Source organism: Lissotriton vulgaris, chromosome 4_1, assembly GCF_964263255.1.
Source record: "Lissotriton vulgaris chromosome 4_1, aLisVul1.2, whole genome shotgun sequence".
NCBI classification, from domain to species: Eukaryota; Metazoa; Chordata; class Amphibia; order Caudata; family Salamandridae; genus Lissotriton; species Lissotriton vulgaris.
The window spans coordinates 1,874,750,859-1,874,769,432 of record NC_141691.1 but is presented as its reverse complement, the minus strand read 5'-3'; the positions used below and the strand labels follow the sequence as shown (position 1 = coordinate 1,874,769,432).

General features: G+C 44.4%; 1 protein-coding gene across 1 annotated transcript in view; it reads left to right on the top strand.

Moving 5' to 3' along the window:
* Window positions 1-18,574, top strand: part of WASHC5 (WASH complex subunit 5) — a 402,037-nt gene that overhangs the window by 155,867 nt on the left and 227,596 nt on the right. Inside the window, exon 16 of the mRNA XM_086966205.1 lies at window positions 9,100-9,240. Coding sequence (XP_086822331.1) covers window positions 9,100-9,240 — 141 coding nt within the window. The remainder of the gene's footprint in view (window positions 1-9,099; window positions 9,241-18,574) is intronic.

Below are 18,574 nucleotides of genomic sequence, written 5' to 3'. Positions count from 1 at the left end.
GAAAATAAATTACTGAGGTCTACACTCTTTGGAGGAAAAAAAAACCCACATATAACCCTGGAAGAAACCAGATTTCCTAGAGTGCAAATGAGATTTCACCAGCAAACTATCCACTGTCCAGGACTGCTGATGAATGTATGACTCTCCGTTTAAGATAACCAGTAATTTATTAATTTTATTTTTTTAACTATGAGGAAGAAGAAAACACTGAAACCTACAACACACCACCCTATAAAAAGCAAAACAAAAATATATTTAAGTCCACTGAAAAACTCAAGCAGTTTGTGCCAGCAGAAGCAAAGTCTATTCAAGTATATGCACTGCAGTGTAATGACATGGCCGTAAGTACCTAGCACAGGAGTGGAAGAGTGTAAAACCAGTGGCCGCAGAGCAGCTAGTCCGTATAGTTCAAAAGAGACATTAATGGTGAGTTAGTTTAGGTACAAAATGCTGCCACTGATGGGAGTGGTGAAACTACTAACCTGGTCACAACTGCACTGGTACACAACTCATTGAACTGGAGGGCCAGGGGTTGCGCCACTGCAGTGAATACATGCTAAGCACATGGGCATCAGTCTGGTCAACCGGGCAGTGCACAACCACCTGCCAGTGACCATTACCATGGAGCATACTCTGTCATCATCCTGTGATCTACGGAAGACATGAAGTAACAAGAGGGACTACCAGCAATGGTACATATGTCCAACTGTGGCACAGGCTCCATCACCTCAACCCATTACTGATCCTTACATTTGTAGCCTGCACTCTTTTTAACCAGTTAAATCACATAACATTATTTTCATTCTTTATAACCGAGACACTCCTAAAATGCCACCAAACGCAATCACTATTACTAACTAAAGGGTAATCATCTTTGTCCCACCCATTGTCAAAAAATGAGGGTATGCATCTCAGATTTGAGCATTATTCACCTTAATCTTCATTTGGACAAAGTTCTGCCAAGCTCAGACAGGAAGATACCACCGCAAAAAGGGAAACTATGTGTTTGAGGCATATGAGCTGCAGATTACACACTATGCATAGATGGCCACCTAGTGTTGGGCCCGGATGTTTGCGGTTTGTTTTGTTGTAGAAAAGTCTTTGGAAGTCACGGGATAGGTGACTCCTCCTTTGAATGATAGTGCGCATGGGCATCGGCTCCATCCCCAGATAGTTTTTTTTCCGCCACCGGGCTCGGATGTGTTTCCAGCGCTCCGTGTTGGAACCGATTTCCTTTGGTGCGCAATCCTCACCAACTTACAGAAATTAAGTTTCGAACGCTTTTCCAGTTGACGCTACTCTTCAACACCAAAGACTTCGATTCCGGTCGTCGTCGACGGCCTTCGGGCCTAACTAGGCCTCGACTCCAACTCATGAAAAGGACACCATTTAAAAAGTGTCCTCAATGTGGGTCGAAGTTTCCCCACACCGACCTTCATGAAGTGTGTAGCCTTTGCCTCTCCCTGGAGCACAAGGCCAAAGACTGTTCCGCTTGTGCCTCTTTCCACTCCAAAAAGACTATCCGGGACCAAAGAGCGAGGAGAACAATGGCTCGATCTTCAGCTTCGATTCCGGACGACATCTTTGAAGAAGGCGGAAACGTTCCAGAACAACACGATGTCAACAGCAATTCCGAGGCAGAAGACTCCGAAGTCGAGGACGTCACTCCAGCACAGTGGGTCGTAAGTAAGATCGTCGACCCCGACCCTTCCTCGACACACCCAAAGAAGGCCCCGTTCACACCCTCGCCCTCGGGCTCGGGTGCACACCGACACACTGCTTCTACTGCCCCACCTTTGGGCCTGACTAAGAAGCTAATTGAGCCTTCAGGCGACTCAGGCTCAAGTCGGCCTTCGCACGGTGCCGGCGTACATTTACCGGCACCGAAAAAGACAACTTCACCGGCTACGCCGACATCCAAACCATCGGTGCCAAACATACCACTACTCCTTCGGCACTGAAACCCAGGTCGGAACCCAGCAAACCCGCTTCGGATTCGAAAAAACCACTGGAACCAAAAAAAACATCGGATCCCAAAAATATACTGGAGCCGAAAAAATCCTCAGAACCGAAAAAAGCTTCGGAGCCAAAAAAGACTCCTGCTTCTCCGGTTAAAGACATTTCCAAAAAAACAAAACAAACCGCTTCGGTGCCGAAGCCTTCCTCCGCACCAAAAGATCGGCCTCCTGCAGAGGACTTACTTTATCCAGACCCTGCTCAGAAGACTAGCTAAAGATCCAATCACTGGACAGCTAATTTTGGCTTCAAAAAAGCGACCACTGGACACACCAGCTCCAGCTCTGCATTCAAAGAAAAAGGACATGGCTTCCTCTCCCTTAAGACTGCCTTCCCCTTCTCTTTCACCTGTACCATCACCACATCCCCCCATACCACAACATTCCCCAGCATCCTCTATCATACCAGACGATGACAACAGGGATGATAGCTCTGACGATATGGGGGTTAACATACCTGATCCAGCTACTCCTACAGGATCACCAGACCAGTGGGATGATTACAACACCCCACATGTCCCAAATGTCCCTCAGGATGACATATACCCCTCAAGGCCTTCCCCACCAGAAGACACTATGGGTTTCAATCAATTAATTCACAGAGCTGCGCAATATCATGGGATAGACATGCATACAGACCCTGTAGATGAAGACTTCCTAATGGATAACTTGATAATGCACAAAGGTCCCCATCCATTTTACCGATCCTTAAAGGAGTGATTAAGCATGCTCCTGAAGTCTTCAAGGACCCAGTCAGAACTCAGGTCATTAACCCTCATATAGAGAACAAATATAAAGCTGCCCCCTCAGACCCAGCATACATTAAAGGCCCAGTACCACTAGACTCACTTGTAGTTTTCAATGCACGCAAGAGAGCAAACTTACAAACATCAGGTGAAGCTCCACCACCAGATAAGAGTCTAAGCTACTTGATGCATCAGGGAAAAGAACAGCGTCTCAAGCAGCAAACATGTGGCGTATCGCCAATACACAGGCAGATACGACAGGGCACATTATGACAAATTAGAATCATTAATGAGGCACCTCCCTGATAAGTACAAGGATAGAGCAAATGAGCTTATCCAAGAGGGGAAAAATATTACTAACACCTCTATTCGATGTGCACTTGATGCAGCAGATACTGCCTCTAGGACAGTTAACACCAGCGTTTTATTACGTAGACATGCCTGGCTACGCATTTCAGGGTTCAAACCTGATGTACAAAGTGCTATTCTTAATCAACCCTTTAATGAGCAACAACTATTCGGACCTAACGTAGATGTATCACTTGAAAAAAATAAAAAGGATACAGATACCGCCAAATCTATGGGAGCCCTTCAGTCGCAGGCTCCCAGACGTTCATTTCGACGCTCATCCTATCGGGGTGCCACCAGGGGATACTCTTCAGACACACCTTCTACCTCACGCAAAGCCCCTACACAGTCCACTTACAGCAAGGGCTACCAAAGGGGTGGTTACAGGGGCAACAATAACAAAGGCAGAGGTAAAAATAACAACTCCCGCTCTGCCTCTACCCCTGCCCAATGACTCCCTCCCCCTTCCCCCGTCCCATTCCACTCCTGTCGGGGGAAGGCTTCAACAATACCTGCCAGCCTGGGGAAACATCACATCAGGCAGGTGGGTGCTTCAAATAATTCAATCAGGTTACTGTCTAGAACTAACATCCACCCCCCCAAACATACCACCCAAGCAGCGTCCAATGTCACAAGAACATTTAACACTGCTCAGACAGGAAGTAATATCCTTCCTGCAGAAAAATGCAATAGAAATAGTTCGGGAGCATCAGAAAAACAAAGGAGTATACTCCCTATATTTCCTAACCAAAGAAGGACGGATCTCTAAGACCCATCCTAGACCTCAGACCTCTAAATATTTACATACAGTTGGATCATTTTCATATGGTCACACTCCAACAAGTCCTTCCACTTCTGGTACTAAACGACTTCCTTGTCACTCTAGATCTCAAGGACGCCTACTTCCATATTCCTATCCACACAGCACACATAAAATATCTCAGATTTGTGCTAGACTGGCAGCACTACCAGTTCAAAGTACTCCCATTCGGAGTCACAACAGCGCCAATGGTGTTTACAAAATGCCTAGCAGTAGTAGCAGCACACTTAAGAAGACAACATATTCATGTCTTCCCATATCTAGAAGACTGGCTCGTAAAAGCCAGCTCATACAGCCAGTGTGTACAACACACTCACGCTACTATTCAACTGCTTCACGACTTGGGATTCACAGTAAATCACACCAAATCGCATCTGAAACCTTCGAACCTACAACAGTATCTTGGCGCTACAATAAACACCCAACTAACACTAGCTTATCCCTCTCCAGCCAGGATAACAAGTGTACAAACTCTCCTAACAAAATTCAAACCGCAACACTCGCTACCAGCTCGAGTGTTCATGCAGCTCATAGGAATTTGTAGTACCTCACGCAAGACTGCAAATGCGTCGACTTCAAAAGTGCCTAGCACGCCAATGGAACCAGGCTCAAGGTCAACTAACAGACCTAGTGTTGGTAGACGGTCGGACTCATCGTTCTCTACAATGGTGGAACACCAAAAACCTTACCAAAGGGCGACCATTTCTAGAGCCAGTTCTTCAAATAGTCATGACAGCGGACGCCTCGCTCTCCTGCTGGGGAGCTTACCTACTGCATCACATCATGCAAGGTAGGTGGACACCCCAACAAAAGTTACTCCACATCAACCATTTGGAGTTGCTATCTGTGTTTCTAGCCCTAAAAGCATTTCGAAATTCAAGTGTAAGGCAAAGCTGTCTAAGTCCGCACAGACAATATGACAGCCATGTACTACATAAACAATCAAGGGGGAACACACTCTCTGCAGCTCTCTCAGTTAGCACAGCAGATATGGAGATGGGCTATACCACTAAAGATCTTCCTCTTAGCACAACACGTCCCAGGAGTACAAAACACTATGGCAAATCTGCTAAGTCGAAAAACACAGCAGATCGACGAGTGGGAAATTCATCCGCAAGTTCTTCATCCGTTCTTTCAAATGTGGGGACAACCTCAGATAGACCTCTTTGCCACCCACGAAAAAGCAAAATGCCCAAACTTTGCCCCCAGATACCCACACCCATTGTCCAAAGGCAATGCGATATGGATCAACTGGTCAAAACTATTTGCGTACGCTTTTCCTCCTCTCCCACTACTTACGTTAGTGGTACGCAAACTACAACAACATTCCCTGACGCTCATTCTAGTCGCTCCAACTTGGGCCTGACAACTATGGTACACCACGCTGTTGCAGATGTCTGTAGTACCACACCAAAAACTAAACCTATCTCCACGCCTATTAACACAGAACCATGGAGAGATCAGACACCCGGATCCAGCTCAGCTCAGCCTAGCGATCTGGCTCCTGAGGTCATAGTTTGGTTACCTCAACGTTCCTCCAGAATGTATGAATGTTATCAAAGAAGCTAGACGTACCACTACCAGAGCATGTTTTGCTGTTAAGTGGAAACGGTTTGTCATATACTGCCAAAACAACCAAATAAATCCTTTAGACGTGTCTATTCAGCATATCATAGGATATCTATTACACCTTCAAAAGTGTAATTTAGCCTATCAGCTATCAGACTACACCTCTCTGCCATTGCAGCATACCTACAAAATAGACAACATCTATCTCGTTTTAGAATACCAGCTATAAAGCTTTTATGGAAGGACTCAAAAGAATAATTCCTCCTAGAACGCCACCTGCATCAGTGTGGAACTTAAACATTGTTCTCACAAGATTAATGGGACCTCCCTTTGAACCATTACATAAATGTGAATTGCAATTCCTAACCTGGAAAGTAGCTTTCCTAGTAGCAATTACTTCTCTCAGAAGGGTTAGTGAACTACATGCATTTACCATTCAAGAACCCTTTCTGCAAATGCATCACAACAAAGTGGTTCTTCGTACTAATCCTAAATTCCTTCCTAAAGTCATTTCACCATTCAGCTCAACTGAGTGGAGAAGTGTGGCTCACTGGTTAGAGCGGCAGACTCTGAAGCAGAGATCAGGCCGGGGACCAGGGTTCAAGTCCCGATGCGGCAGGCTTCTTGGGGTCAATGTCTGCGGACTCGATAATTCTCCCCTCGGCGCCTACTCTAATCATGGGTCCCACGCTGCAACTCTGGGCAATAGCTTGCTTAATCTCCACAACGGCCCCTACAACACTGGGATGCCTGGCTTCACCTTGGGGGTGCCCAGGAGGGGCATCTCACAGGGAGAGCCAGGAAGGGTTCCACAGCGTTATACAGCGCCGGGACGCTCCGTTGGGGCAGCTGTGCGCTTTACAAAATACACTACATTTAAATTCTAAATGAATCAGTTGAGCTGCCCGTATTTTTCTCGCAGCCTCAAACAGTCGTAGAAAGAGCTCTACGCACCTTAGATGTCAAAAGAGCATTACTGTACTATATCGAAAGGACACAAACTTTTCGTAAAACAAAACAACTTTTTGTGTCTTTTTCACTGCCACATAAAGGCAACCCCATATCAGAATCAGGGATCGGGAGGTGGATTGTTAAATGCATACAAATTTGTTACCACAAAGCCAAATGTACATTAACAATTCCTCCAAAAGCCCATTCTACAAGGAAAATAGGGGCTTCAATGGCCTTCTTAGGGAACATTCCCCTAGATGATATATGCAAAGCAGCTACATGGCTTACACCGCACACATTCACAAAGCATTACTGTGTAGATGTGCAAACTAAACAACAAGCCACTGTGGGCCAGGCTGTACTAAAAACACCATTTCATACAACTGCAACAGATACTGCTGGTCGCCGCTAGGTGTGGGTACTGCTGTACAATCTATGCATAGTGTGTAATCTGCAGCTCATATGCCTCGAACGGAAAATGCTACTTACCAGTATGCATCTGTTCTTGGCATGTAGAGCTGCAGATTTACACACGGCCACCCGCCTCCCCGGCTACCTTTATCTGTTCCAGTATTATCTTAATTAGATACATATCACATGGACATCACTACCTCTTGTACAGCTCCATCACTTCCCTAATGGCGAAAAACAATCTGGGGATGGAGACGATGCCCATGCGCAGTATCATCCAAAGGAGGAGTCCCCTATCCTGTGACTTCCAAAGACTTTTCTACAACAAAACAAACTGCAAACATCCGGGCCCAACACTAGGTGGCCATCTATGCATAGTGTGTAACTCTGCAGCTCTACATGCCAAGAACAGATGCATACTGGTAAGTAGCATTTTCCTTAATACAAGGTAAACATGCAATAAAAATGCACCATTCATTTTTTTTAAATTGCAAAAATCAGCAAATTAAGCATATTGCATCATGTATGCTAGACTTCGAAAGGGCACAACTGCCAGAGAAACATGTGACTGATCTGAACAGACCTCTCTCTGTACGTGGGGTTCACCTCACAATAAGTGCTCTTTAAAGCAGTATCTAACTTCGTGAATCACCATGCAGGAGCTAATGTGGAGGCTACCATCAACAGAATAGCCTCAAGCCTGGGAGACACCTGGCTTTCCACAGGGAAATTTTAAAACCGAAACAAGAACATATGTAAGTTCACCCCGTCCTATTTTAATGCTTTTAAGCGGTAAGACACTGTTGTTGTGTATGTGTATTTTATGACCTTTCCTCGGTGATTAGATCAGAAAGTCGCTTCTTGAGCAATGTGGTTAATTTACGTTAAGTCTTTCGATGATGGGAATGGGACATCGTCCATTGGCCAATAGAGCCATACTGCGGCCTTGTTATTCTGGAAAAGGCTGTGGTTTCAGCCTCGGCTGTCATATTTTGGTGACGCATTAAGGGACATGATGGCTACAGACAAATTTAATAAAATTCCATGGCTGAGACCGGTCCACAAGTTGCCTGTGGACATAAGTCTTGGGGACTATTGGCTTAATCCACTCTCAAGCCCGTCTTTATAACCAAGGCTATTGAAAGCCCATTATTGGCAGTGGGTAGATAAAAATTCAGTTAGATCGAGTATTGGTCACTCATTAATTGGAGTCTTTTTTATTTTAAATCCACATACTGGAACCCCCAAAATGCAATGTTCTTTTTATTTGAGACACAGCAGATTTTTCATGTAGCATAATTTGCGTGCATTCACAATGTCCCAATCATTGCACCAAATCATGTCAGCATAGTGCAGGTTTCTTCGCTGACCCAGAGTGTTTGCTAGTCCTGCGGTGCCGTCAGAGAAAGAAAAATCCTTCCCTTCTCCCTTTCTCGAACGGAAAGCTGCCAAATAGCAATGGAAGTCCTTTTGCTGGCGCATCCACGAGGGGTCCATGCCCCTCAATAAACATCAGAAAAGCATCTCCATTTTACCAGGGCCCCCGGACTTGCAGGGCGAGCTCTCAAAGCCAGGAATGGAGATCCTGGTAACACGAACCTTCATTCACCAAAAACAGAGCCCAACACCGACTGATAGACAGGCTTGACTTTTATTTCGTCATGGCAAGTGGAGAGAAACACCCAATTTTCATGTAGCATAATTTGCGTGCATTCACAATGTCCCAATCATTGGACCAAATCATGTCAGCATAGTGCAGGTTTCTCCGCTGACCCAGAGTGTTTCAGATCCTCTAGATCCCAAAGGAACTTGTTACTATTCATTTCTATTTGACCTGTTTTCTGTATGTAAATAGAGGAGGAAGCTGTCTAATCAGTCTCTTAACAAACTTTTTATCTCTTTTACTGATGACATTTTGTAATGTATTGCTTTTATTTTAGTCTACGTTGTTTTATCATGCCCTATAAAGGTAGCATTTTCTGAGTAGGTTTGTATTAGCTATATGCTTTTATGACTTGTGTTGTCGAATAAAGCAGTAATTGGCTTGGAAGACACCATTAAGGGATCCATAAGTTCTTAAAATCAAAGGGGCATTAAAGAATGTTAAATATGCAACATATAAATAAACATCAAGACATCTATGGAAGGTGTAGCTTTCTAATGTGGACAGGTCATCAAAATGTCACATGTTTTCAATATTATGAATCCATTTATGGCCCCAATCTTTTTCTCGAAAAAGGTTCTACAGATCATACCAGAAAGTATGTTTACATCTCTTGCCAAGATCATAAAGCTCCAGACTCACAATATTGTTGAGGTTCCCACCCGTCTGGACAAGGACAAGTTAAGGGACTACGCTCAACTTGGTTCACGGTATGAGGTAAAGATTCTTTTAATATTTCTGAACAGAATAGCTTTCTTGTCCATTTTCCAAACCCGTAGGACTTTTATCAGTTCATTATTCTTTACTCTGTTTTACTTCTCTTATGTGTTTTGTAATATTTGGTGGTGATGAGATGTGTACTGTAAAAACTGTCCAGTCTTGTTTTTTTTCGTAAAACTAAAAAAGATAATTAGTTGTAAAATAAATACTTTTTATTAAGTTTTTGGTCGTGGAATTTACCTTATGTTTGACTTTTAGCCAGACACCCAAAAGGAAGAATGCTTTCTTGCAGTGAAGAAAGCATCTATTTTTATCTCTTGATGGATGCAACAGAGACAGTTTGAATACGTGTTCTTTGCAATAGCACAGTCTGAAGCAGGAAGGGTTATTCAGATAGTGATACAAGCGTGTTTCAGACCCAATGTTTTCAGAAGGTTTTGGCTTAACGGCTAAGGCGCTCGACCTCAGACCTGGGGAACTGAGCTGTCTCGGTAATGACGCTCAAACATCCTGTGATTCTGCGCAAATCACTAAATCTCCCCGTGCCTAACAAAAATGAATGAGTGTCCTCATGTAACGTAACTGGTGCTATGTAAAGCGCTCTGATACCCGATTCGGGTCAAGTTCGTGCTATATATAACTCTACCAAAATTTTTTTTTTTAAATATTACAGTCCCCTTCATTATTGTAGCAGCTCCATACTCCTTTACATTCACATACTAATCATGTTATTAGACAAGATAAAGAATACCTAAAGTATGAAAATATATAACATAATTTTGTACAAATATAACACTTATGTTTTGGTAGTGAATTAAGTGTACAGGTTACGGTGTGTTTTCATAGAGGAAGATACAAATAATGGCTAGTGAAAGTTTGTTGCAGATGCTAGGCCCATTAAACACAACCAATGTCTCTGTTAAATTGGTGCACACGTGTCTGGAAGACTGGAGAGAGCCATCTGCTGCTAATTGCTGACCTCTTCCAATTAATTGATCATCTAGGCAAGAAATCTTCGGGTTAGTTGCTTGTAGTGCATAAACGTCAAACATGCCAACCTGAATGATACCTAGGACCCAATGTAATAATAGCTATTCACAAATCACTGTGCATATTCAACGCCATCTGGTTTGTGATCTATTTTAAAAGAAGTCTCATTACAAATAGCCGTTTTGCAGGACATTGCGGATCCACTTGCCTATTGAATATCAATTTGGCAGATTGCTATTTGTGACCCTCTGCAATTGGGTGCAAATGGGGTAATTGTGGCCTATTAGGAACAAATGCATTCTCAAATGAGAGACCTTTTTTAAACAGGCTATACACAGGAAAAGGAACAACTGCTGCTTATTTTTTTTCCTATTTGAGAAAACATGGGGTGGGAGCAGACAGTGGTGCTAAGTATTGTCTGAGTCAATTAGGAAATCTGAACACAAATTACATATAGAGACTGTGCTACCCAAAGAAATAGTGAAGGAAATTCAGTAGTATTAAATAGAGATTTAAAAGAATTATTGAGGCAAGTATACGGTGGAAAATGTGTCTCATCATAAAAACAAATCAATCTTTTTTTTAAGATAAGTCAGCCTTCCATATGCATTGATTTTTTTTTTTTCGTGACAGGATTTCTTCTACTTTCGTATTATGCAATTCAGAAAGTCCCAGCCAGTTTAATTCATCAAGATGTTCCAGTTCCATTTGTGTACAATAAAAATATTTAAGTTGTATATACCAAGATTTCCAGCCAAAATGTGTTCACCCTTGCAGTGGTAGCACTGTGGGCTTTATCAAGTAAACATATGGAATGCAAGTAAACATATGGATTTCCTAATAAAATAAAACTTAATTGAAAAATGTACAGACATGAATGATGACGCATGAAAATGTGACATAGCAACCTCTGCGCAAAACATGGGTGAGACAGTGGTGTTTGGGTTCCCTAGCCACTGAAGCAACTGTTAAAACCCATGTTTATTTAAAATTACATGGGCAAGTCAGGTATGGGAACATGTAGATGCAATGTAGCCTTAATGAGTCAAGGCAGTGCCCTATGCCGTACGGCATACGGCTAACATTTGGCAACGGTTCGTTGAGAGGGTTCTGCGACGCGCGCCGTTCCACAGGGAGCTCTCCATTTGGATCCTGGCCCCGATACTCACAATGGAGGCGAATATGTCCTTCCGTGAGTGGCGACTGGGCGGTTGCGAAACCCTCGCAGATCTTTATCCGGACGACTCTTTTGTGTCCTTTGAGAGAGCGGTGGACTCCTTTGGGCTCAGTGAGGGCCAGTACTTGCATTACAGATTCCTTAGGGATGTGGCCAGAACGACGTGGCCCCAGTTCCCAGAGGAACCCCAGCTCACTAATACCCTGGACATCATCTTATCCTGTGGTAGAGGTAGGCGCCTGGTCTCCCTACTTTACTCTGCCATGCGCAGGGACTCAACTCCCCCGGTGGCGCCAGCTTGGGGGGCTTGGGAAGCAGACCTGGGGATCGAATTGGATCCGGCCCAGAGGAAGCGGATTGGATTACTGACTCGTAAGGTATCCTGCAATGCGCGCTTCAAACTAATCCATTTTAACTTTGTTCATCACACTTATATGACACCTGTCTCCCTCCACCGTATTTCCTCAGATAGAAGCCATAATTGCCCTAGATGTGGCGCAGAGAGGGCGGGATTCCATCCCCTGGCGTGGGAATGCCCCTTGGTTCATGATTTTTGGCATGGGGTGGTGGTTCGCATTACCCGGATCACACATCTTCGGTTGCAACTAGACCCGCTTCACTGTTTACTGGCGTTAGTTCCCAAGCCAAGGAGGAAGGGTCTATCTTACAAATTGCTCCAACTTCTATTGGTTCTGGCGAGGAGACGGGTGGCCATTACCTGGATGGGCCAGAGGGCACCTGAAATACCTCATTGGTTACGGGATGCCAGGGAATGGGCCTTGGGAGAGGAGACACATATGCAGCGCACTCGTAGAGATGAGAAGCTCCAGGAAGACTTACTCGCCTGGAGAGTCATGTGCATCGAGGGGATGGAGGGGGATGATTCGGACGCCACCAGCGCTGAGTTGTTTTCCTCCGCTTCCTCGGAGTCTGGTGAAGGGGGTCGGGAGCGGGGTGTCGGGAGGTAATGTAGTAGTCTCCTGGGCCATGCCAATATTCCGTGTTGGATACGTTTGTCTTTAGCTGTAATTCCCATTTGACCACATTGTACTGTAATGACCGCGTTCTAATTGGCCCTTGCATGCATTTATTTATCTCCTTCTGTGATCGGATCAGCGCTAGAATTGCCACTCATGGGAGGGGGGGGGTTTGTTAGTGTTTTACCGTTATATAGTTTGGAACTGCAACATAAGAAAATGGCATAGACATTGATACTGTTTATCTGTTATTTGGAGCACAAGTGCAGATCCTTCTATTCGCTTATGGGTTCACTTTGACGCCGCCCTGCCTCCGGGATGTGGGCCGTACTTGGCTGTGTACTCACCTTGGCCATGGCCTACCTGTTCCTATCATGTCAACTGGTTTGATGACTGTATACTTTGTGCCTTTTTTGCTATCTTCGCCGCAATTAAAAAAAAAAAAAAAAAAGAGTCACGGCAGGAGTGGGAGAGGGGGCGGTAGAAAAACCTGCCTACATTTGTACTTTATTTTTAAAGGGCATACCAAATCAAACATTGAAGGTACCTGGTATGGAAGAAAATAAAAAGGATGAAGCGAGTTCAAATCCAAATTTGCAGCTAGGTGGCTAAATGCCTACCATCAGTAGTACAGAGAAGTGTGTAAAGCAAGTCTTCTGTCTTGTATATAATCTCCCGCAGGCTAATCTCGTATTGTATTTCATCTGGGTGACCTGAGTAAGGGCCAGTAAATGAGGCCAGTTGGGGCTTTATGTATGTGACTTAATGAGGGGGTTTGAAATGCAGTTGCTTGATTTCACGCTGCTGCTCGACTCATAGTATGATACTGGTCTGTACACTTGCAGTGGCCATATGAAACCTCAGATGCTGTCCATCGGATGCCGGTAATTAATTGCAGAGTACTGGCACATAGCAAATAGACAAGACCTGCATCACACAACAAAGCAGCAGCATAAATCCAAGATGGGTGAAGATAAAGGATGCAATCCTAGATGCATTGGCGTTTGGAGAGCAGAAGCAGAAAAATAAGACCCATGTTGAACACGGGATCAGGAGGCAGTACATTTGCAACTGATGAGAGGGTGTACTGAATAAAGAAATGGAAACATGATACTAGGACCGTGGATTTGAATGGAGTCCATTTAACCTAAAAGACTAAATAACCTAGATTGGAGTTTCACATGTTTCCCTTTATATGATTGCACATGACAAACTGAGCCAATCTCACTGAAAAATGTTTTCAGTCCTGAGCTGCCCTCTAAATTTTGTGGTTCTTAATTGGGGAATGCAACCTCTTGATATTCCTTGTGAATACTTTCACCAAGGTGACAAAATACCAGATCACTTGATTATCAGTGATCTACCTAGTCTAGGCGATTGCTCTCAAAAGGTACTTATGGAGTCTCCCTTCCTGATCTTCGAGGTCTGTGAGTGATCCAACCCTCCCACCCAACCCTATTCCCTTACAACATCCTCAACCTAAATAGCATAGATCGTTCAGTATGACTATCAACCATCAGCCTCCCTCAAGCCAAGGTTATATACATACTTGATGTATTGGGGAGGCACGTCTTGGCCAACCACTCTCCCGTTCCATCCCATACCTCCACCCCAAAGACTTTGTGAATAAAAACTCCTACTGTAAAATATGTCATAGAGCATACAGTCCCTCTTTGTTTTCTCCAAAGCCTCAGCAGTCGTTTGTCACATATGGATATAATGTTCAAGCAATTTGGTGAGCGTTCTTCATGGTTGAAGTCTCTCCCACGTCTCTGGAGCGGTCTCTGCCTTTTCTTGTGACTTCTGGGACAATGTTGTTTGGGAGCTATCCAATAAGATATCGAAGCTTTCATCTACAGTGCATATTGTGGGTGCCTTATAGTTAAGTTAGAGCCACAGGGCAAATTGAAAGGTCCTTCTATTGCAGGTCTGTCTCCTCTTTAGTGGCCAGAGCTTCTTACTTTTGAACCAGATTTGAGTCTCGGCGTCGTGTGATTCTGGGCAAATTACTTAATTGCCCCGTGCTTAAAAAAATCTATTTGACCAAGTTGTAATATGTGTAAAACTGTCAAAAATAGCAATAAGAACCAGTGCATGTTGTTTGTTGAGGGTGTTTTGCGAGAGATCCTGTGCTTTCTCTAAAGAGGGTGTCCATTTTATTTGCTTCCCTGATGATTCTGTCCTTCGGCTGACCGGACCCCACCTTCGCCAAGATTTCATGAGGATGTGCCTGGGGGCCATCCCTCAGTAGTGCCACTCTATGCGCCCACTCTGTTAGAACTGCAATGTTCTGTTCCATAATTGGGACAGACCTGAAGAGTTTTGTATAGTCTTGTACAAACTCCAAGCGAGGATTGGGAGGCCATCAGGTCTTGACTTAAACTGGAGATGCCATCTTCGTTCGTTGCAACTCTTTCCCATGGCCTGAATATTGTTTATAAATGCTAAAGTTGCGATCCCTCATCATTTGATGTATCTCAATAGGCGTATTTTCAGGTCTTTTTTGGTAAGGAGTTTGGGTCTGTCATTTTCCCTCTACCTCAACTGTTGAGGCCTTCTACTTATGGGGCTTGTCTGAGTCGGGGGCTATACCCTAATCATTTGTGCTGATGATCAAGAATGTATTGTGTTTATAATAATAATATAATAAATTACAGGGTGTGATTAATAAAAAATTATTCATGGGTGCCAAAAATACATCCCAAAGATGTTCTGTAAATTAAGTAATAATTATGGACTAAAGGCATCTTTGTTAGTGTACCACAGCAGAAGAAACAAATGGTTATTCAGGGTACATTTCGTCAGAAAGACGCAGTAAGTTTGGAAATCCCAAATTTCAAGGTGTTCTTTTTCTATCCTCCACCTGAGGTGAGAAGTTGGGGGCAGTGCGAAAAAACGTGAGTGGGATGAATGGGGAGTTATAGACTAAAAGTGCTAGAAGGGCAAATAAATAGAATAAGAAAGGGAGCTGATAAAAAGAAAGGAGACCGAGAATGATTGGGGTGTGCTGAGGCCAACAAGATAGAAACACCCATTTTAAAAATGAGAAAAATAAAAAATATATAAAAAATCAAATTTCAAACTTAAATGAAGCACATGTTTTATATATATTCAAAGAAAAATGGCAAATGTTGCCCCTGTTCAGTTTGCAGAGTAGACTCAATTTCTTCTTTACTGGAAACCAGAACAAGAGTCTTACGATGTCCCAAAAACACACTAATGGGCACCCTTAATACACGAATGCTCTTTTATGTTGATTAGCTACTCTCCGCTTTGAAGATATGTAGCTCCACATGGGGTTCCATAGTGCAGATAGCCCGCCTGTAAACAGTTACTTTAAAGATTGGACTTCACCTCTAAATGGATTTCTTGAAATTGAAGAGAAAGCGAGATAGGGGATTTCCTCTCCCCAAAGATAAAATCATGTACTTGTTTATCATGACTCAATCTACGAGGTGAAGGAACCTGCCCATGCATACCTAGGAATTGGGGTACTGTCAGAGGATTTCTGACTCGGGCACCAGAACAATTTGAGAATACAGAGTCCACTTGGATTCTTATATGAATATGTGTTGACATGCCTATATGTGTCGTTTTGATGGGATGTTATTCAGCAATGGATTTCCAAATGCCATTGTTAGAATTGGGGGTCTCTGGTTGGCACAGGTAGGTACTTGTGACAAGCAGGGACCCTCTCCTCTAGTGAGGGCAAGGGAATTAGGGAATTACTCTCTCAAAATAACCCCTGCTCACCCTCTAGGTGGAGTTGCGCGAGCAGTCAAGGCGATGTAAGTTAAGCAGTTGTGACCACATACAATAACCCAGTGACAACACTACAAATGGACACCACACAAGGTTTTTATATAAAAAATAAGTATACTTTATATAGAGTTATCACAAGACCAATAAACGACAAAAAGAATCCACAGTACTATTAAGTTTCAAGAGTTCAGGTTAAAAAGGCTTAATTCAAGGGTCTGTGCGAGCCGGTTCCGAGGTTCGCCGCGGTGTAGAAAAAGAAAGCGTTGCAGGTCACGGTGTCCTTCCAGTAGCGGTGCAGGCTACGGCTCGTTGACGGCGTCGAAACTGAGTCGGTGAGCTCAGAGCTTGCGTTGTTCTAGGCGAACGTTGCCCATTGCGGTGCTTCCCGTTTTACGGTGCGGCGACAGAGCCAGAGTTCGGGAGCTGGCGTCGGTCAGTCTGGATAGCGGAGTGAGTCGGGCAGTGCATCGCGAAGCGTGCGAGGCGGTGCCCAACTCCCGTGCCGTCACAGGACTGTAAGTCCGCAGCAGTGACCGCGTCGGTCAGACCAGTTCGATTCGGTGTAATGAGGCGTTGCACGTCGTGGTGCCCTTCCAGTCGCGGTGCAGGCTACGGCTCGTTGACGGGGTCAATGAGTGCAGAGCTTGCATTGTTCAAGGTGGACGTTGCTTGGTGCGGTGCCTAAAAGACACTGGTCCGGTCGTGAGAGTTTGTCACAGCTCCCTGCCTCTGTAGCCACTCGTTTCCAGCAGCAATTCACAAAGGCTGGTGAAGTCCACTAGTCCTGGGACTTCGGTCAGGGGGCACGCTCTCTTCCAAGCCCTTGGAGATCTTTGCACAAGTTGAAAGAAAAGTCCACAAAGTCTTTCTCCTCTCTTTGGCATTCAGGCAACCACTGCAGGCCAATCCCCCAAGCACCACTTCAGCTTGGGAATAGTCTCTCCTCAGTTTCTTCAGGTTCCTTCTCCTCAGCAGAGGTTTTCTCTTGTCAGTTCCAGGAGTGATCTACTTTCATAGGATCATGGTCCCAATACTTATACCCCAAAATCCTTTGTTCTCTGAGGGGAGAGGGGCCTGTGCCCAGTTCAAGCCAGTTCTGATACACTCTGTTTACCAGACTTCTCCTGCCCTTTCACCACACAGGGCAGGCACATCAGACGCCCCACGGGAGGTGGAGCCAGGTTTGTGGAAGGCAAGTACAGTCCAGGAGCACTTTGTTGAAAGTCTTCCTTCTCTTCTTTCAGTGTGCAGGGCAGAGACATTAGACACACCACAGGGGGTTGAGCCAGCATTGTAGAGGGAAGGCCCAGCCCTATTCAGGTCCCAGGTGCAACTCCTCCCTCCCATCTAGATGCAGATCTCCCTATTCACCACCACGCTGCCCCAGCCTGTCTCCTGGAATTCCCCAGCAATGTCACTCACAAAACCAGACAAGGAATACACAGCCTCGCAGAGTCGGGCTCAAATGGTTAGGCAAGCAAATACCTACTTTCTAAAAGTGTTATTTGCAAACACAGAATATTAAAATAAACTTTACTAAAAGATGCATTTTATTATTCTGAGTCCACACATACTAAACTCTAATTACTACCATGTTCTCTGAGTCTGCTAGGATTATAGAATGTAACAATTCTAACAGCCCATTCTGGCCTACGGAGAACAGGTAGCCTTGCAATAGTGAAAAACGAAAATGGCTGTAATTCACTATTAGGACATGCCACACACATGTCCACACACATCAGGGCTTGTCCTACCTTATACTAACAATGCACCCTGCCTTTGGGCCTACCATAGGGGTGACTCATATGAAGAAAAGGGAAGGTTTAGGGACTGGCAAGTGGGTGCACTTGCCCAGTCAGCATGACAGTACCAGACTGCACGCAGGCTCTGCAATGGCTGACCTTAGACATGTTTTACAAGGCCGCTTCTGTGGGTGGCACAACCAGTGCTGCAAGCCCACTAGCTGCATTTGGATTTACACGCCCTAGGCACACTCCGTGCACTGTACTACGGTCTGACAAGTAAACCAAACATCCAATCATGGAACCATTAATCAATACATACATTAATTTACAGTAGGAGGAGCATATGCACTTTAGCACTGATCAGCAGTGGTAAAGTGCCAGAGTCATAAAATAGCCAACAACAGGTCAGAATAAATATAGGAGGAAGGCAAAAAGCTCAGGGATGACCCTGCAAAAAGGGCCAAGTCCAACAGCCATCATTCTGGTTACTGCCTTAAGTACAGAACATATCTTGAGGGGTGTCCTATAAAGAGATCTGAAGACTGAACATTTGTAATCTTAGGAAAAAGTGTGGGACATTGAGGGAGCAGACCCTTTAAGTTAACGAAAAGATGTAGATGAGACCGTTTCAAAAACAGAAAACGCACACTGTACAAGAACATTTCAGTATACATGTGCTG